Source organism: Vitis vinifera, chromosome 6 (genome assembly GCF_030704535.1).
Source record: "Vitis vinifera cultivar Pinot Noir 40024 chromosome 6, ASM3070453v1".
Taxonomy (NCBI): Eukaryota; Viridiplantae; Streptophyta; class Magnoliopsida; order Vitales; family Vitaceae; genus Vitis; species Vitis vinifera.
In genome coordinates this window covers 1,852,615-1,874,248 of record NC_081810.1, presented here as the reverse complement: position 1 = coordinate 1,874,248, position 21,634 = coordinate 1,852,615, and the positions used below count along the sequence as shown (strand labels likewise).

At 40.9% G+C, this 21,634-nt stretch overlaps 2 protein-coding genes across 2 annotated transcripts; one reads left to right on the top strand and one right to left on the bottom strand.

Moving 5' to 3' along the window:
* Window positions 1-518: 518 nt before the first annotated feature.
* Window positions 519-7,703, bottom strand: LOC100262173 (linoleate 13S-lipoxygenase 2-1, chloroplastic). Its single transcript, XM_002283111.5, has 9 exons — window positions 7,165-7,703; window positions 6,370-6,638; window positions 3,858-4,098; window positions 3,166-3,486; window positions 3,003-3,088; window positions 2,648-2,758; window positions 2,261-2,562; window positions 1,767-2,033; window positions 519-1,377 (listed from the first exon to the last, which is right to left on the bottom strand). The coding sequence occupies exons 1-9, from the start codon at window positions 7,526-7,528 to the stop codon at window positions 627-629; spliced, it is 2,712 nt and encodes a 903-aa protein (XP_002283147.3). The 5' UTR covers window positions 7,529-7,703; the 3' UTR covers window positions 519-626.
* Window positions 7,704-12,798: 5,095 nt separating this feature from the next.
* Window positions 12,799-14,127, top strand: LOC109122730 (uncharacterized). Its single transcript, XM_059737358.1, has 2 exons — window positions 12,799-13,404; window positions 13,505-14,127. Exons 1-2 carry the CDS (start codon window positions 12,799-12,801, stop codon window positions 14,036-14,038), a joined length of 1,140 nt encoding a protein of 379 aa, XP_059593341.1. The 3' UTR covers window positions 14,039-14,127.
* Window positions 14,128-21,634: the final 7,507 nt, after the last annotated feature.

The window sequence follows — 21,634 nt, the reverse complement described above, 5'->3', positions numbered from 1 at the left end:
ATTCTAAGACTGAATTTTAATTATTTTTTATGCCATCGTTTTGTAAAGGATGAAGCATAACCTTCATGTTTTTTCAACTTTCGCTCCTAAAAATAATAAACAATTGTTCTTAATATCTAATATTGTCAAAAACTAATTTGAGAATTCTATAAAAGTTTCTTGCATATAAACTAATTTGTGAAAAACAAATTGGTTTTTTAAACGAGATGGTCAAACCAAATCCAAGATAAAGAATTGAGACATAATTATAAAGATAATGACTTAAAGTATTAGGAAATGAAATCATTGCCGAGATTAAAGGGGAAAAAAAAGAAGCATTTTTGTTCCATGGAAATATTTTTTTGGGTATAGGAAGTAATCTTGGGTTTTGGTTGCCCATGAACAGAGGAAAACTTTTTCATAAAAGATTTTATATGGTGTAACAAGTTTTGGCTTAAGCATGATTATGGACTCAATATGTATACAAGACAAAAGGCTTTGCTTAATTTTTATTTATTTATTTTTGTTTGATGATACAATTGTTTTTAGTCCTGTAAGATTTCATTGCATTTATTCATTAATTACCTTAATTAGCACAAAGTTCACATGTTACATCAATTATTATCTCTTCCATATATATTGTAACTTCAGATGGAGATGCTGTATGGAACTCCTTCTCCTGTCACCCCCTGTTTAGAAAATGGCTTCAAAACATCATATGGAACCACCCCAGCTCCGCCTCTGTTCTTCAAACTATTGTCTTTATTCCTAGCATTAATAATTTTTTCGAGTTCCTTTAATCTCTCTGCAAACCTTTCAAATGCTTTCTTTATTGCTGGTTCTTTACCCCATGTTGGCTCCATATGCTTCCCTAGATACTCTTCATCCGGGGAATGATTCGATAACACATCTAAAATAGCCATAACTTTTGTTGCTTGAATCTGTGAAGGGAAGCATACCAAAAGTTCAGAATCGGGATATTGTTTCCATTCTTCTTTTGTTGGGTCTTCACAGGGCATGTTGATTCTCGCAATCGTAGGCCTATTGGGGAAGTAGCCAGCAAAAGCATATTGCCCAAAGTTGACGGCTGAGTGGTGAGCAGAGGCCACCCACACTATAGTTGTGATAATTCCGATGAGATCTTCTGGTGTTTTGAGGACTGGCCACCATGGTTCATCTTTCTTATCCTCATGACCTTTGGTTCGGATTTCTGTCCACCATGCTTGGAGCTCTGGATCAGACTGCACCATGCTTGCGTTCTTGTAGTAGTAATTGACATAATCTGCAACCCATTGTTTTAAGGCATCCCATAGGACCAGACCGTCGTTGGCAAAAGGATAGTCTGCGATCAGTAGCTTTAGGCCATGGGGAGCAGTTGGATCCTCAATGGCAATTCCCCTAGCAATTACCAAAACCGAAAAAGTTAGCAAGGGGACTTTCAGGCAAGTGCATACTAATTAGCCCTCTACACTTCACAAAACAATAATTCACCAAAAGAGGAATATACAAACAAATGAATGCATGAGCAAGTGAACATCTCTTCAGAAAGAAATTTGGAACCAAAATATTAAGTATGTTATGGGAAATGGTCAGAAATGTATATCAAAGTACCTACCACTAATATGGGGTAGTTACCAAATGAGAGCATAATGAAAAAATTGTCAGGGAATTATTAACTGTGAGTTGGACTTTGAATTTAAGCGGAAGTATACTAACCGAAGCTCAAGGTATATATTTGACTTGTGGGTTATGTTTTACATCATTCATCATCATGCTTATCAGATTACCTATTTATTAGGTCTGCTGGCAGAGCTTCCCTATCAAACCGCCACTGCTGGTCATAAGCGACGGAGCTAAGCTCCATAGAATATTTGCTAGGCGAGAATGAACTCTCAATGACCCCATCTGCACTGATGAGAACTTGTCGGGCAAGAGCATTGATCTTCATTGTGTACCGGCAATGAGGATATAATAATCTATAGATTGGGTGCATTACACTGAGTTGCCTATTTGTTGCAATTATGTAAGGTTCTGTCGCACAGTGAGTTCTCAACCTGCAAAATGAGCAAGACAGATATTAAGTTATTGTATTGTCGTTCATGAAGTTTACTCTCTAAACTGGGTCTCATAAATGATTCTGGCATGAGAAATAAAAGGAAAAAAGGGGAAATAATAAGTTTGTTAAACTTCTTATTGCTTATCCAAGGGACACAAACTGTTTGGCAAATTTGACAAGAAAGAGTTATCACTCAAATAAGGAAAGAAAGGCAATAACATATACCAGTGACTAACAAGCTCATGATAACCGGAGTCATGGGCGAGGAAATGGGCTTTGGCAAACCTCCAAAGCCACAAACCTGTAGCTTCCGAACTGGGCGTGAAAACTTTGTTCCACTGTGGTTTTCCATCCATTGGGGGGCGAGTGAGCTCGATGGCTAGAGGCTTCAAGGTGCCATCAGGTGTTAGGAAGAAAAGTGCCCTTGAGCCATACAGTGTTGTCCCTTTGATCCGCCTTACTTTGCTTACAAATGGTAATAATAAGTCATGGTAATCTATGATGAATAGCTTCTTCTGTTCTAATGCCTGCATTCATGTTCCCAAATTTAGACAATTTAATCCTTGGGAGATTGATAGTGGAGTGGGAGAGACGAGAGAGAGGGGTACATACCTTGTCTACTGTCATGAAGTCTTTTATCTCTCGCCCGACCAACTCTGTGGTGATTGCCGATTCGGGTGGACCATAGACATCAGGATCCAGTGTGCTCTTCAATGGCCATTCCTACATGAAATTATGCAATTTCTATTAGCATGAGGTATCATTTTTCTTCCAGTCTTATAATAAACGTTCACTTCCTCTTACTAGCTTTTTGCAAAATAGGGAAAGGATGTAAGAACCATCTAATCAGATAGTCGAAAACCTAATATTGAAATTTGTTATTCCATAAAAGTATTGTTTGCGTAAATAATTAAAATATTAAGATCAAACCGTAAAAATATGTACTCGTAAAAGTTGTTTATCATACCGTAACTAACTTTATACTGTATGGGTTAACACCAGCAAGGGTTTGGCGTGAGAATTCCTCATCCCGAAGCCAAGAGAACTTGTCCTCTGCAAATTCAAAAAAGCTTCAGTTCGTGTGTGAGAGAGACAGGAGGAGAGATGGGGGTGTGAAGGTTTTTTCTTACTATGAAACATTGCAGGGGTTTCAAATTTCACGACATCGTCTGCATCTTCAATGGCCTTCACTAGTCTCAGCACTATACTTTGCAAAGGTCCTTGATTTTTAACCTTAGGAATGGGCATTCCTTGATTGTATAATTGGTCTATATCTGAGAAGTGTTGAAATCCAAGACCAGGGTCGTCAAGTAGGACTGCCTTTAGGGATGGTAATAACGCGTCCAACACTGACTCTGCTGTCTTTGTTATGAATGAGTTCTGCTTCACCTCAGAAAATTCTTCATCCCTTGGCACATAGAAGGTGCCAGTCCTTGTCTCCGAAAGGGGATCTGCATACATGGATGAAAGATACTATTTGATTAATGAGTTTAATGATGCAATTCTTCATTTACATTTACAATTGTGTCATCTCCATTGTTTGACTTTTGAGCCTTATATTGAATGTTATAGCATGAGCCAAATTTATTAGTTCCGTACTCATCTATAAAAATAAATATGATTATTTGAGAATTATATATATATTTTTTAATTCATACTTTTTTTCTTTTAAATTTCTTACACTACTTAGCAAATCTGATTGCAAATTATTATGATAGATTAAAATTTGTTACATTTTCCATTTAAAATTTTTGACTTAGACTAAAATTTTGCTATGTCCTTATTAAAAATGATTGAACAAGTTTGATTCTAATTTTCATACCAATCTTGGACCGTGGACATCCCGTCCTACATCGCCTAGGGTATGGGTACTTCTTGCTACCACCAAGCACTGGTCGGGCCAATTCAGACTTGCTATCAGGGTCACCCAGATCATTATACACATCATAATCATAGATTCTATCGGAAGTCTTGCGTTCGCCTTTACCATTTCCTCGTAAACTTACAAGATCTTTTTCTCTTAAACTGTTGAGGCCTCTTGGTGTTTGTGATGGTAAGTATGACTGCTTCACATGAACAAAAGATGAGTAACATGCATGCGTAGAAGCTTAGAGAACTCATTATGATGAATGAGGTTTTTATATTAATAAAATTATGCTAGCATGATTCAATGTAGTTCTGTATACTGAAGAAAAAAATCATATGAAGTGAAAACTTTATTATGATGTTGCTATATATTTTCTTCATGGAAATTCTATTGATCTGAAATTGAAGTTACCGTCATCAATGCCTAAGTTTTAGAATGCCACTGCTGAATGATATGGAATGCATTCATGATGAGAAATTTAGCAATATCCCCATCTGGAAACATGCCTCTGAATCCTTTTTCATGGACCTATTGGTGATGCTAATATGCTTAAGTGATGATTCAAGAAACAGGTGGAGATGGGTGTGATGAGCAAGTATTCAGTACAAAGGTAAAAATTCAATACCTATCACCTTATCAAGAATTAGTTGACCATAAAAATAAATAAATTGATAAGCTATCTATTAAAGGAAACTTTACCATGTATTTATCCAACAGTTGAAAATTTCCCCTAATCAGTTTCAACTTCAAATAACTTTTTGTTTTTACTTATTTCTAAATTTTTATATAAAATATGGATAGAAAGTTGTATCATATCGACATATACTAACACAATTAATAGAGGTGATGCATTATATTAGGTTGATAATTTTATTATTACATGGAATCTAATCATATGTTTCAAGGGTCTTATCGGTTAAAGATTAGTACAAGGTACAGGAGAATCAAATTACACTGATTTGCAAGTTTGGTTTCCGAAAAACAGTATTAGGTATTGCATCAAGGATATAGAGGAATAGTATAGATGTTGATTGTGATAAGACCTTGGGAAATAGGTGCATGTGGTAAGTAAATTTATGTATACATTCATACTTGATTTAATAGATTTGATTACCATCATTTAGTGTATGAATTTTTTTAGTACCTACAAAGTTTTAGAGAGACTTTGTAAATAGTTTTTTTACACATATATCCAATGTTATTATTTGGTGAACCCTTTTTCCTCTTTATTGGTAAAATCAGTGAAATATAAAATCTATACAAAATTAAAAAGTTAATATCTATAAAGTTAGAATTACTTATTCACCCTCTAAATAATTTCATAATCAACAACACAAATTAACAAGTCATATTAGATACTCTTTAGTATAATTTCAAAATCAAATATTCGACTTAGATATGAATTATATATATATATAGACACAAACACACGTATGAATATATGTATATTAGTTTTGAAATCAAAACACATACTTTTCGTTGAGTAATCCATTCAAAGTATATATACTTTTTTCTTTACGCAATAAAACTAGGACTATTTTTATAAACTCGTGATCCATTAGTCCTCGACTATTTTTGCGTCTTCTCTTAGAGCCACATCTCTTAACCCAAGCAAAGATTTTCAGTACCGGCTGCCATCACTCGCCTAATTCTGACTGCAAAATCTAATTGTATTCTGCCTAATTCCTCTATTTCAACATCATAATTTTGGATGATACCGCACCCATATTCAAGGTGCCTCATTTTTCAATATTGAACGGTTGTACAGAAACTTATTTCAAACTAACCCTAGGTATAGATATTGGGTGACTTATTATGGACTAAAAAATTTGAATTTGAAAGCCCTCTAAATTTCTGATTAAATAAAATTAATAAATTTATATGCGTATTCCGTTGGGTGGAAAATATTAATAAATATTGAAATTTATTTAAAAAAATAAAGTCGCCTTCTAAAGTTTGTCCAATCAAATAGTTAGGTTTATTGTGGTTAATGTAGAAAGGTCAAAGCGTGCAGATTTTAAGGAAGCAAACAAAGAATCTATGGACCACACCACGTAGAACTTTCGTGTGAAACAACCAGGGCTTTGTGACTAATTCCACAAACTCAAAGGCAATGACTACTTCTACGGAGACATTTCTGCAGCCTTGTTCAATTGGCTATATGGGACAAAGACATGACGCAAATTAATAGACACCACATATGACAATTGAGTGTTGGATAATGTAAACCACAAAGCTTTTAGTCAACCAAAATATTTTATGTATTTAAGTTTTAAGAATATATTCAAATTTATGCAGAGGAATATTGAAAAATCATTAATTAATTTAGTCATGGTCCTTCACAAAATTGTGAAATTTGCATTATCAAAACCTAGGGTAATAAATCATAGAACAGTAATAGTTGAACTTGTTAGTTGATCATATGCTTCATAGATGATGAAAAGTGTAGAAGATGGTGACTACTAACCTTGAAGGTGAAAAAGACCCTCTTCTCAGGCTTATCAAACTTTGGCTCAACCCATGAATCACAGTTGAACTCAATAGGGCCATTTGGGAGGCCATTGAGGACTATATGCTTGAGGTACATTTCATTCTTGTGTTCATTCTCGACTAGAACTGCACCTATCTCCCCAAAGTCACCAGGAATCACGAACTCTGACTCGTAAATCACCTCCCCATCCTTTTGGCCTGTTCGGCGAGCATACCCGCTAATTGGTTTCTTCTCTAATCCCGTCTCTTTGCAAAAATATTAATGAAATTATCAGTAACCTAATGATCAAATTTTAGAATTCAAAAAGAGGACAGAAAAAAAGAAAAAGAAACGGAAATATGTTAATTTCCATCACTTTGGCTACTTGGAGCCACTTGTGTATCTTCTGTAACTTATTATATATTTATATTTATATTCCCATTTCATGGGAAGAACTTTTGGCACCATGTTAGGATTTTTCTGGGTGTTCTACTTTACTTTCTCAGAAGACAAACAAAAAGATAAGAGTAAACAAATGGTCAGGAACTCTCAAAACCTCCCTTGTATGATGTCCTACAATGCACCCTTTTTTCATGCTGCTTAAAATTTTATTTCTTGACTAAAGATGTGTTTGATATAAAATTTTAAAAAAGGAAAAAAAAAAAAAAGGGTTAACAACATGCCTGCAATTTGTATGGTTCCTGCAGCAAAACTGCATGAGTCCACCTTTGAAACTCAATTAAACCACACTTTTTATTCATTTCTGAAATTGAGTTATGATAGAATACTTACTAGGATCAAGCTCTGCACTAACAATCTCTAAAAGGAGTGATTTACCAAGTAAGTCCAATATATCATCGGACCCATGGCTCAACCCTACCAAGTTGAAGAAGCACCCTCCATCGCTTAATTTCACGGTAACAGTTGCCTTAACAGAAGTGGACATGCGGGTTCCACCTGCTACAGCTTTAGCATTGTTAAGGACATAACCAGCCCTAATATTCCTATACTTTTTCTGGAGTTGTGGCCCTGGCCGGAAGGAAAATGAATCAAAACTGTGGCTGGGGAAGCATGGTTTGTTCAGTAAGAAGAACGTCCGGGCATTGTCTGGCCGGTGGATCTGAGTCTTGAGCATATCTAAATTCTGAGTTGCCATAGCTAGTTTGAGTGGTCGTCGAAGAAGTAGTGTTCCTTGGATATCTAACTTTCTGGCTAGAGATGAGAGTTATTGATAGGAATCAACTTGTCAATTCATATAGCGGTAGAGAGAGAAAGAGAGAGAGCCATGGGAATACAATTTGAAAATTCATCTAGGAATTTTCTGTACGGAAATTGTCTGTATCAGGTAATTTCGAGGGAAGAATTGGAAGATGGAATAAGAAGTGGTCATGGGAATAAAAATCAAACACAACAATTGACCAAATAAAGAGTGTTAAAGATGAATAACTTCAATGGAAAATTGTAACTTCTTCGAGATAGCTGATCACAATTACACGGCTCTGTTTTCTATCTTTTTTATCACAATTACACGGATCTGCATGCTTTCTACCTTTTCTTTATATTACACTAACCTTCTTTAACAGGAGCACTTAAAGCACTACCCTTGGGTTTTGCGCTTAACCACTCAGACCGGCCAATTTTGTCTTTTTGTTTTTGTTTTTCTTATTTTTTGAAATTTCATGTTTTTAAAATTCGTTCTGTTTAATTCGACACATTAGGATTTTTTTCCACATAAATACACCTTATGATATTGAAAATTCGAAATGCATTAAATTGTTATTGTCATTATTCTTCCTCAGACTTCACATCTAGCATTCTTTAGAGCCATATTAGTTAGTTGAGGAGAGAACCATGGTGGTTGGCCATATCCTTTTAAGTTATTGGAAAGTTTACTAAAAAAATATGAGGTCCCGCATCTTCGATTTAAAGACTAGCATAAGTATTAGAGAATATTGTTTGGTTTAAAGGGAAGGGGGTGTTATTAGGGTGGGATGGCGGGTTCATGGGAAAGAGGTGCAAGAAGTTGTGGAGACCAGCCCCTTTTTGCTTGGTTTGGTGTTTGAAGGAAGAGCAAAACCAAAGTATTTTTAAGGGTTTAAAGGGCTCTCCATTGTTAATGAAAGATTCCTTATTAAATCCTTGTTTGCTTTGTCTCACAAGTTGGTATGTTTTTTTTTTTTTTAACAATGTTGCTCTTCATCGTCAGTGGGAAATTTGTTTCTTAAATGTTTATTTTTTGGGTATCATAAATTGTCGGGGTAATGCTGCCTATTTAAATTTCACTGGTAATTTGGGTAGAGGCCTTTTGATGCTCTCTGTAAATTCCTGCTGTACCTGGATTTTGATACACATATCTTCCCTATCAAAAAATAAATGTTTTCCAATTAACAGAAGCCTACTTTTTGTTCAACTTTTGGTTAGATGTTGCCAGTGTTGTGAACTAATTAGCTTTACTAGCATGCTCGAGTAATAAATGATGAGTAATCATCTAATGACTTTTAGCCTGTTTTTCCACGAGTGGCTATCGGAATGTTACAACCAGAAGAAGCTCGTTGATATTGAAATTTACCTTATGCATGCTGGGAAACCCATATGGCGGAGAAGCAATGTTCCACATGAAGCCAAAAATGGTAACACTGATCTATACAAATTGTTTATTCCTATCACTTTGACTGAGATTTGTTATTGGTTGTGATGAATGTATTTAACATTTTGCACATGCATCCCGGTTTGGCTATAAGAACTGATTTCACGAATAAGAAAGGTGCATTAGCTGGCGTATGAAACTTGAGCTAAGGCATACACATTTCTACAATTAGAATTTATACTGATTCCAAACTCTTGGAGTCGTGAAATTACAAATGGGGTGAATATGTAACTTATTGTGAACATGAAAAGTCGTTATATTCATGTCATTTGTATTTTTATGACAAACATAACAAGAGAATTAGGCTTACTTAGCAACTAATGCTTTTACTTGTTTTTTGTATATATATATATTGATAGTAATTAATGAGATTTTGTTAAGGTCAAGCAAGTCCACTTTGATGGTATCTTTATTTAGGGCAAATGGGCACCCCACAGGTGTCAATTTCTTTTGAACCCTCTTAGTAAAGGGAAATTCACAAGGATAAGGGCATGCTATATTTTGTACTTACCCTCGTTCTCTTCCAACACATACAAGTGTGGTCCAAAAGAAACGACGTCCCATGAATGATCATGCTTTTGATTTTTGGTATTGGTCTATTGCATTGTCAGTGAAAGGAACAAAACAAAGATGATATTTCAATGAAACATGTGACTTCTGTCTTGCATATGATATATTGATGAAACATTTGACTTTTGTCTTGCATTGAAATAAAGATGTGTTTTTAGATTACTTGTTTGAATGTTGGATTAATTCTTACATCATTTTTACTACTTTATGTTTTTTTTTTTTTTTAAGTCAAATGGGATGATTTATTTGAAATTTTCTATTGTTTGAATAATAAAATCTTTTTAAATTTTATCATGTCTAATCATTACTTGTCATGAAAATAAGCAATAAATGTTGTAATTAAAAATTTTATTTACTATTTAAAAAATTATAATAAAATTATTTTGCTATAGGTAGTTTCATGCTTCATCAATCAATATAGTCATCTCACCTATTACTTATTTTGAATCATACCAAAATTATTAACTTCAAGCAAATGAACATGTGATAGATGATTGTTGTATCTTTCGTATTAATAGAACTCATTATCTTTTCAGTTTTTTACTAATCAATAGTGTTGTCACCTCGCGTATCAGGTGGGCCGCGTTGCTGCTAGATGGATGGACACGCGATTCTCAACACACAAGGGGTTCTTGATTCAGTGGTTGTACCTGCAAAAAGGCATCCGGACAGGGTGTCCGGATGCACCCTCCGATGATGTTGTTAGCCATGGTAAGAGAATAAGATATATGAGGCAGTTGGCCTTTTACTAGGTATCAAGAGGTTACCAGGAGATCATCCCTTTCTTCTTCGTGTGAAGTCATATATATACAGCTTCAGGGGTACTGTTCCTCTCATTAATGGTGGGGAGATATTTTCTGTTGTGATGATGACAATAGGTGTTAGTAGGAGCACTATCATCCTACGAATGGCTGTCAGAGACCATGGTAGGTGATGCGGCTGTCAGAGATCGTGGGAAGCGATTATGTAGAATGATCGTGGGAAGTGACTTGCTGTCACTTCCTCTTGTCTTCTCATTCTGCAGGTGATGGGATGTGGGCCATGGCTGCTTGTTGTGATTGCGTGTAAGACTCGCTTTACTTTAATTGACCATCCAGACGATTTATATCCGGATGGATCATGCTGAATATCCGGATGTGTTTGTGGAGACTATCCGGGTGTCTACGCTCTGCCAGCGTCGTTTGCTCTTCCTTGAATAGGAGAAGCTGAAACGTTGTTTGTCTTTCCTTGGGGGGTTCCGGACAGGATAGCCGCACCATACATATTCGTAGGGGAATCCGGATGATGATGGTCCGGCTGATAGCACGTGCCACGCGTCACCATGAGCCGCGTGCCACGTGTTTCCCAAGGGGAGGGGTCCCTACATTGCCCCCCTTTTTAACTTGCCTATTTTGCCAAAAAATGGGCGGGTTAAAAATAACTGGGTTTTTGAAAATTGAAAAAGTCCATTCGTCTAACTTGGCCACGTGCCGAGTGGGGGTGCGGAAGCCAAAAAAGGCATTTATGGCGAGCCGCCGACCCTGTGTATCCCCAGGCAATATGTCGTTTCAATGATAACACGGCTGTTGGTTTGGCTTTCCGAGGGGCTGTCCTGCTATAAATAGGGCACGGTACCTCTTTTTGTATTTTTTCTACTGCATTTTCTTGAGAGCCTTCCTTCTTCTTACTTTTTCTGCGTCCTTTGCTTTTCTGAGAAAAACTTCGAACGACCTCGTTTGTTTGTTGCCGGTGATTTTATACCGAGAGAGTAACCGTTCTTCTTCTTCAGAGCTCTATTTGGTACGTACCTCTTTGCTACTGTCATTCCTTTGGTTGCGTTTGCCGGTTCTTTAAACTTGGTTCCTGGCTTTGTTTTGGACAAGTCGCTTGCAATTGTTTGTTTAATGTTGGTACTTTGTTGTTTGTTTGGAGGGGTTTTTCTGACGGCTTTGAGTTAGGGTTTGTGTATTTTCTGATTGCTTGGTCTGAACCGTTTGCATTGTTTTTGCGTGTAGATTTTGCTTTGGCTTTGTGGTAAGAAATGGCTCCAAAAAAGACTGTTTCGTCTGTCCGGGTCAGCGAGGCTGGCGAAAAGGCGATAGATAAACTAAATGCGAAGGAGTTCCGGGAGCGATTCCGCATCCCCCATGACGTATTGATAGACCTGGTGAACGAGGAGGCGGCTATGCCTACTGAGAAAGGTGGAAAAAAAGCTATCCTCTTCACAAAGGAACAATTCAACGCGGGGCTCCGGTTCCCTCTGCCAGCCTTGTTCAAGGAATTCCTCCACTTCTCTCAGATTCCACCCCTCTTCATTCATCCCAACCTTGTCCGGGTGCTGATGGGATGCAGCATTATCAACATGCTGTACAGCCTCGACCTTACGCTACTGGAATTGTTCTTTGTCTATTCCCTGAAGAAAGCAAAGAATGATATCTTCAGTGTGTCTGCTCACCTGCCCTCCCTTCAAATGGTGACAGAACTGCCAGATTCGACAAAGGGAGGGGCGAAGGGGCTGGTAGCAGTCTGGGGTGGATGGGCGGGGCTATCGCAGCATCCGTCGAGGCCTTTTTCTCCGAATTATAGCTTAAAAATTCCGGGTAATCTTGTTTTGCGATTTTTTATCCGGATTTTGCTTTGCTGATTTTTTCTGATTTTTCCGGACAGAATTCTCACCTTTTGTTGCTGACAATGCAGGTTTGGAATTGAGGGGCCACCTTGTGGATTGGGTGGAAAAGGCATCCTTTGCCTGCGTCTGCAAATTATTTGAAATAGACCCCAAGGAGAGGGCCTACAAAACATTGCTTTCCGCGCGGAATTTGACAGAGGTCGTCCGGGAGCCCCAGGAATATGTTATCAATATTCTTCCTAGGAAACTGGCAAAGGATGAGATAGTGCCTGGGGAGCATTATACTGTGAAGGAGCTCCCCCTCTATCAGGAAGCCAAAGAGGCTGACGCTGAAAGGCGGCGAAAGCTCCTGGAGGATAGAGATCAGAAAAAAACTGAAGGCACTATCCGGAAGGCTCCCGGACAGAAGCGGGGTCCGGACTCTCCTCCAAAGAAAACTTCAGGAAAAAGGGGGAAGCTGGTGAAGAAGCATGGGAAGGACATGAAGGAACCCACTCCTCCCAAGGAGTTTCCTCCTCCCCAAACTACCTATGAGGAGGAAGTAATGATAGAGGAGCCAGTAAATGCTGCTCCGCACTCTATCTCAAGCGGCCCCGAACGCATGTCGGGGTTGAATCACTCAGGTCCTTCCTTGGTCGCGGCTGCGCGTCTGGCTAACGTGGCTGAGGAAGCTGCATCTATCAACCGTCCGGGCAACCTTAATCCGGATGCTGATGCAGCTGAAACGGCCCCGTTGGAGGAAGCGGGAGCAGAAAGCCAAAGTCAGCCTTCCGACGACCCGGATCGCCTAGCTATAGTCCTGGTGAAAGGGCCTCCCCTCAAGAAGCCGCGTTTGACGCGCGATCTACAGTCCGGACTCTTTGAGCGGCTTCAAGAGCGGCAGCAAGAGATTGAAATTAGCTGCGCTTCTGCCCATGACGCTCATCCGGATGGAGGCGAGGTGGAGATGGCTACTGAGACCTCAGCCGCCCCGGCAATAATTCCGGCTGAGGATGCATCCGGACCTATGTGTCCGGACGAAGATATGGGGGCTCCGATTCCGGGACAAGAGTTACCCTCTGCTTCCTCACCTGAGGAGGAATCTGCTGACGATGCCGCTCCTGCTAGCCCTTTCAGCTACGCGGAGTTGGAAGTTAAGTTAAAGCAGATTACTCCTGACTGGAAAGCCATCAAGCCCTCTGCTCAGATGTTTGATATGATAGAAACGGTATATCGTTGTCTTGTGTTTTTGTTTTTTGATTTTTTGTTGCACTGATGTGTTTGTTGTAGTATGATTTATGTCTTTGCTTTTCTTGTTTGTGTGTCAGCTGGTGAGGGGCCTCCGCAGCATGTCTCAACAACACGATCTTTTTACTCAGCTGCTGCAGACTGCAGACTATATGAGGACCTTCTCCTCTCGGCACCAAGAGATTGAAAATCAACTGCGTCTGAGAACGGAGAAGGCTGAGGCCAGTCTATCCACCCTGCGAGAGGAAAATGAAGCCCTCCGGGTGGAGTTGGCTGAGGCAAAGGGTCGAGAAGAATCAACTGCGGGCCGCCTTCATGAGGCGGAGGGTGAGGCAGCCCGGCTAAGGGATGAATTGAGTCGACTCCGGACAGAAGTTTTGAATGAAAAGAAACAGAAGGAAGACTTGCAGCTGCGACTGGATGTGCAAAAAGAGGAACTTGAACGGGAGTTTGCTGTGGAAAGGGAGGAACTTGCAGCGGATTACCAGAAACAAGTGGATGATACATTTATCTTTGGGTATCGCTGCTGCATGAAGAAGAACGGTATAAAGCGAGATACTCCTTCAATTCCTCCAAGTGAAGAAAAGAAGCTCCATGAGAAACCTGCTCCCTGATAGTTTATCTCTTTTTGCAATTTTTCTGCTGTAATTTTTCCTTCTGTATATTTTTGTGGTCCGGATGTCTCTTTGTAATTACATTTACTCATATCAATAAAACTTACTTCTTTCTCATTTACACTTGTGTACACTTTCTACTGATAATACTGCTTTAAATTGAACACATTCCATGGTCTGAGTAACGGAGTGCCATCTAGCTTTTGTAAATGATAGGCTCCATTTTCATTTGCCTTAGACACTATGTAGGGTCCTTCCCAATTGGCTTGGAATTTTCCTGCGCCTACTTCAGCAGTATTTTCAAAAACTTTTCTAAGTACTAGCGTACCATTTTTGAAGTTTCTGGGCCTGACTTTTCGATTGTAATGCGCTGATGCTCTTTGTTGATAATCTGCCATCTGGATGGATGCGCTTTCTCTGACTTCGTCTGCCCAGTCCAAATTTCTTCCTAGTTCCGTGTTGGCGTCTTTTTGCTTTGCTGCATCAGTCCGGATAGTAGGGAGACCTATTTCAGTGGGAATGACCGCATCCATTCCATATGTGAGGGCAAAAGGGGTATTTCCTGTTGGTCGTCCGGGTGTGGTTCGATAGGCCCATAGGACGCCGGGTAGCTCCTCCACCCACTTTCCTTTGGCTTGCTCCAGCCTTTTCTTTAAGGCATTGATTAAAGTTTTGTTTGTGGCTTCCGCCTGGCCATTGCTTTGAGGATAACGTGGCGTGGAGTATGAATTCCGGATATTCAATTCCGAACAGAAATTCCTGAATGCAATGCTGTCAAATTGTGGACCATTGTCAGCTATGATGATTTGGGGAATTCCAAAGCGGCAAACAATGTTCTTCCATACGAATTTGGTGACATCTTTATCTTTGATGCTTGCATATGCTTCAGCTTCTACCCATTTACTGAAGTAATCAGTGGCGACAAGAAGGAATTTCTTTTGGGCAGGTGCTGCTGGGAGGGGTCCCACTATGTCCATGCCCCACTGCGCGAAAGGCCATGGGCTTGAGACCGATTTCAATGCTGCTGATGGCACATGTGGAATGGGGGCGTATTTTTGACATTTATCACACTTTTGGACATATGCTGCCGCGTCTTTCTTCATTGTTGGCCAATAGTATCCTTGTGAATGAGCTCTAGTGCTAGGGATCGTCCTCCCGTATGATTTCCGCATATTCCTTCATGTAATTCAGCTAGCACATACTGGGCCTCTGTATGCCCAAGACAGCGAAGATAAGGCCCTGTGAAAGATCGCTTGTACAGGTGCCCCCCGATCAGGGTGAAGCGGGCAGCCTGCACCCGGATTTTGTGTGCTTGTTTAAGATCTTTGGGTAAAGTGCCTGTCCGGATATATTCTGCAATATCCTGCGTCCATTCTTGATTATTCGTTTGGGTTGCCTCAATGGTGTTGCAAGTGGAATTTTCTGCGACAGAGGGATTGGCTTGCACATATATGGGCAATAGAATGGCTTCTTTGATAGGTAGAGAGGCAGCTATGCCGGCCAAAGCGTCAGCGTGCCTATTGTCAGCTCGCTTAATTTTTTCGATTGTCCACTCGGTGAATTGCTGTAAGGTGCTTCTTACTTTGGCCAAGTATCGCGCCATGCGTGAGTCCTTAGCCTCATATTCTTTCTGGATGTGCCTTACCACTAGTTGCGAGTCGCTGTAGATCCGGAGTTTGGAGACGGATAGAGCAAGGGCGAGGTCCAATCCGGACAGGATGGCCTCGTATTCTGCCTCATTGTTAGACGCGGAGAATCCCAGCCGGATGGCTTGCTCCAGATGTTCCCCAGTTGGGGACTGTAATACGAGCCCAACTCCAGAGCCTGATGAGCGCGAGGCTCCGTCAACTCGTAGTGTCCACCACTCCTGTTCACTTGATTCGTGGTGCTGGTTGGGTCTTCGTGAATATTCGAGCACAAAGTTGGCCATTACTTGGCCTTTTTTGGATAATCTGGGTTGGAATTCGATTCCAAATTCGCTCAATTCGATGGCCCATTGTAGCATTCGCCCAGTTAAATCTGGTTTGTGTAGAATGCTGCGAAGGGGTTGATCGGTCAGTACAATCACTGGGTGGGCTTGAAAATAGGGGCGGAGCTTTTGGGCAGCACTTCGAAGAGCTAAGGCTGTTAGCTCCATTTTTGAATACATGGTTTCTACATCTGCCAATGCCCTGCTGACATAGTAGACAGGTTTCTGCTCCTTTGGTGAAGGGCAGCGGAATAGAGCGGCGCTGATTGCCCATTCGGAGACAGCTAAATACATATATAGCTTCTCCTTTGGGATGGGGCTGCTCAAGATGGGTGGATGCATAAGACAATGTTTAATTCTTTCCAACGCGTTTTGGCAATTGTCCGTCCATCCCTGGGTTCCAGCTTTTCGTATCGCTAAGAAGAAGGGTCGCAACTCATCAGTGAAGCGGGCTATAAAACGTCCTAACGCAACGAGCTTGCCTGTGAGGCGTTGTAACTCCTTTTTGTTCCTGGGGGGAGGTGTCTCCATGACTGCTTTGACTTGATCCGGGCTGACTTCTATGCCTCTTTGGCTGACCATAAATCCCAGAAACTTGCCAGCACTCACGCCAAAGGCACATTTGGAAGGATTTAGCTTCATGTCATACTTTCGCAAGAGGTAAAATACTTCTTGTAGATGGAGGATATGCTGCTCTCGAGTTTTGCTTTTAACCACGATATCGTCAATGTATACCTCGACCGAGCGGCCTATCAGAGGTTTGAAGATTTTAGTCATCAATCTTTGATACGTGGCGCCAGCGTTTTTGAGTCCGAATGGCATGACTTTGTAGCAATAGAGGTCGTGTGGCGTTATGAATGCTGTTTTTTCTTCGTCATCCGGAGACATGGGAATTTGGTGATATCCGGAGAAGGCATCCAAGAAAGAGAGCATCCCTTGCCCGGAAGTGGAATCCACAATTTGATCTATCCGTGGTAAGGGAAAACTGTCTTTTGGGCATGCATTATTGAGATTGGTGTAATCAACACAGACTCGCCATTTGCCCTCTTTCTTTGGTACCACTACTACATTTGCCAACCAATCCGGATAAGATACCTCTCTGATGAATCCTGCTTCCAACAATTTGTTAATTTCATCTTGGATAACTCTTTGTCTATCCGGGTGAAAGCGTCTAATCTTCTGTCGAATGGGTCTGGCTGCTGGAAGGACGTTAAGCTTGTGAGAGGCGATAGAGGGATGAATTCCCTTCATATCCGAATGTGTCCATGCGAAGATGTCATGGTTGCTTCGAAGGATATTTTGTATGCTCTGGGTTTCTTCTTGTGTCATGAGGGAACTGACGTTTGTGAGGTGATCATTCTCTTCTGAGATTTGGATTGTTTGTAAGGGATCTGCTACCGGGGGATCCTTGTCCACCGGACCCAATAATTGCTATTGGTCGTGCGCAATGCTAGGTTCAGGGGGAGATGCATCCTCCTGGTTAGCGACTGCTTCACGTGCTATTTGGTAGCACTGGCGAGCGGCTAACTGGCTGCCATACAAGTCAGTTTGCCCTTCGTTGGTGAGGAAACTCACCATTTGATGATATGTGGAAGGGATGGCTTTCATGTAGTGAAGCCATGTGCGTCCCAAGATGACATTGAAGGGTGACAACTCTTGTACCACCGAGAATTGCACGTTGAGAGTGACTGGTCCAGCTCGAACCGGCAGTATAATGTCTCCTAAGGATGTTGTTGATGATCCGTTGAATCCGGATAAGATTCGTCCGGGGTTTTCGAGACCCGCGAGACTATGTCCCATATGGCTAATGACTGATGCTTGTACTAGATCGGCTGAACTGCCTGGATCAACCAAGATACGTCTTACATCAAAATCTCCTATTTCTAGAGAGAGGATGAGGGCGTCGCGATGTGGCTGTAGCGTTCGGGTGGGATCTACTGGTGGGAAAATGATTGTCCCATCAATGGGGCGAGGGCCCTCCCCAGTAAGACCCGGCCGGATGGAATTAATGCGTTCGCGTATTGACGCGGCTCGCAGCAATTTCTGTCTTTTCCGCCTGGAATCGTATTCCTCGTCAGATGGGCCCCCGTTGATATAGTTTATGACAGCCTTGGGGGCGACTGGGGCCCTCGGGGCCCCAGAGTTATGATGCTGTGATGCGTCCCTTCCTCCAGTATCTGAGCGGAGGTACTGTTTTAAATGTCCTGCTTTGATGAGCCTTTCAACTAGATACTGGAGGGACCGACATGTCTCTGTTGTATGACCATGGTCTTTGTGGAAGGCGCATTTCTTGCTGCGGTCTCTTATAGATGGGTCCGTTTCGAGGGGTCTAGGCCACCTGAAGTCGGACAACCCTTGGATCATTGGGAGAAGTTTTTCGTATGATATGGATAGGGGTGTGATGGACGGCCTATCCGGACGACTCGGCCCGTCCTACCTCCGGTCAACTGGTTTTGGCCGGTCCGGAGGTTTGGCATGTCTGTCCACGTTATCTCTAGAGGCCCGTCCGACAACCAAAACTTGCTGAGTGGCTGCACGTACGTCATCTTCGAGCATTAAATATTTGTTAGCGCGTCTGAACAAATCGTCCATCGTTGTAGGAGGTTTTTTTGCCAGCGATTCGAAAAATGGGGTGCCTGGACAGATGCTTCTTTTGAAGATCTGTAGGACAGCGTCCATGCTGCAAACCTCTATTTGGAGTACGGCTTGGCCAAATCGTTTCACAAATTCCCTCAAGGATTCGTTGTCTTTCATTTTTATGTTCTGGAGGGTGCTGATATTCTGCTTGTGTCGAGCAGAGCATAAGTACTGTCCCACGAATGCTTCAGAGAGGTCCCTGAAATTGTCAACAGAGTTAGGAGGTAGGCGATGAAACCATGAGAGGGCCTGCCCTTGAAGGCTGGCAGGGAATACTTTGCATAATAATGCATCGTTGCCAATATCGAGCGTCATAAGCTGTCGATAGTGCATGATGTGATCGAAGGGATCGTTGGTCCCATCGTATGTGGAAAACTTTGGTACGAGAAATCCTCTTGGGGGCTCGTAATGGGTGATATGAGAGCAAAAGGGCGTGGAGAGCATGTCATCCAGCCTTTTGCTGATGGAGCCAATGGGTGGCTCGTTTGGGAGGTTTCTCCCAGCTGGTCGTTCCGCTAGGTGTGAGTGAACGTTCCGCATCGCTGGGGTGACCATGGGGTCACGATGCGGAGGTACGTTCTGCACCATGGGAGCAATCATAGGATCGGGGCGTGGCGCCCGAGTTGTGGCTACTGGTGGCCTTGATCTCCCAGGCTCTTGTGGGCCTAGTCTTGCGCGCATAGAACTTGACAACTGTGATTTTCTATCACGTTGTCTTTTTGCTGAGAAATGAGTGGAATCTGAGCTTTCCTCACGGGGAGCTCGAGGCATGGGTGTGCGTGGCTCATGGGGCCTTGCGTTGTATGTTCCTGGGACAGCTCCTGTTGACCCAGGATATATTGATTCTGGCTCTGGCCTTGAGTTTGCCACTTGACCTTTTGAGCGCTGACGACGAGGAGGTCCTGATGTTGAGGCTTGAATGCGTAACACAGCGTTTTCTTCCCTTAACCTCTCCGTCTCCTGGAGGAGAGCTCTTAGCTGTTTTTCGCTCGCCAACTGTCTTTTTTCGATGGCTTGACGCCATTCGTGATTATCTTCTTCCTCCCTACCAGATGATCGACTTTGGGAAGGTGTGGCCATCTTTGCTAGTGACTGAATCAAAATAAAAAGTAAAAGTTTCCCACAGACGGCGCCAATGTTGTCACCTCGCGTATCAGGTGGGCCGCGTTGCTGCTAGATGGATGGACACGCGATTCTCAACACACAAGGGGTTCTTGATTCAGTGGTTGTACCTGCAAAAAGGCATCCGGACAGGGTGTCCGGATGCACCCTCCGATGATGTTGTTAGCCATGGTAAGAGAATAAGATATATGAGGCAGTTGGCCTTTTACTAGGTATCAAGAGGTTACCAGGAGATCATCCCTTTCTTCTTCGTGTGAAGTCATATATATACAGCTTCAGGGGTATTGTTCCTCTCATTAATGGTGGGGAGATATTTTCTGTTGTGATGATGACAATAGGTGTTAGTAGGAGCACTATCATCCTACGAATGGCTGTCAGAGACCATGGTAGGTGATGCGGCTGTCAGAGATCGTGGGAAGCGATTATGTAGAATGATCGTGGGAAGTGACTTGCTGTCACTTCCTCTTGTCTTCTCATTCTGCAGGTGATGGGATGTGGGTCATGGCTGCTTGTTGTGATTGCGTGTAAGACTCGCTTTACTTTAATTGACCATCCAGACGATTTATATCCGGATGGATCATGCTGAATATCCGGATGTGTTTGTGGAGACTATCCGGGTGTCTACGCTCTGCCAGCGTCGTTTGCTCTTCCTTGAATAGGAGAAGCTGAAACGTTGTTTGTCTTTCCTTGGGGGGTTCCGGACAGGATAGCCGCACCATACATATCCGTAGGGGAATCCGGATGATGATGGTCCGGCTGATAGCACGTGCCACGCGTCACCATGAGCCGCGTGCCACGTGTTTCCCCAGGGGAGGGGTCCCTACAAATAGTGCATGTCAAAAAGTTGTTAAGGAGCTCATTACTTGGTAACTAAAATTTTTATGTAAATTAATAAATTAATGAGACATCAAAGATCTAATTTAGGGGAGGTTATGGGTCATAAATTTCATCAATGTTTATAATTGGGCATAGTCCGAGTAAAGTGCTCTATATACATTGATGGTCAAGTTTTTTTTGATAAATGAGAACTTAAGAACTTAATAATGTAACTATGCAACATTTTCTTTGTTAAGATCTATCAATTTTAGGAATATTATAATATTTTCAAATTAAGTTCTATTAATGATCATTTTAATATAAAGGTACAAAGTTATACTGTATCTATTTTCAAAATATAATTTAGCTAGTCTCACTAATATACTTGAGCTTTCCATTATGTCAAGATTATATATGCTACATTCAAAGTAACTAATAAAAAGAAGACAATATGAGAGTTTAGAAAGGTGTATTTATTTGAATCTTCGACAAAGAAAAAAAAAAGCTTGAAAAGCTTGATTTATGACATTAGGTTTCAAGAAAGAGACATAGGATGGTAGACTTACTTTTAAATATTGAAACTTTGAAAAAAGATTTATATACCTTTTTATCAAAATTTGTCATCTTCTCATCATAGGGTTATTTTCAAATGATTCCTTTTTCTACCATTTGTCGTTCTTGTTCCTGTTTCCTTTTTGAGACTATGTCAACTAATTAATAGATAACACTACGGTATGAAAAGTTAAAAGTAAAAGATTAAAAGAAAATAAAAAATTATATTTAAATTCAACAAATTTTTCTACATGATTCAAATTAGTATCTTTCTTTCTACATGATTCAAATTAGTATCTTTCTTTTTTTTTAAAGGATGATAAAATTAAGTAATAAAATTTTAAAATCTTTAAATAAACTTTATCATATGCTATTATCTACAATAAATTATATAAAAGAATTCGATTTTTTTATTTTTATAATTTCTATGTTCGAAAAATAAGTTCATAAATTCTAGAAATGTTGTCATGTTAACCTTGACAAGTATCCAAAATTTATTG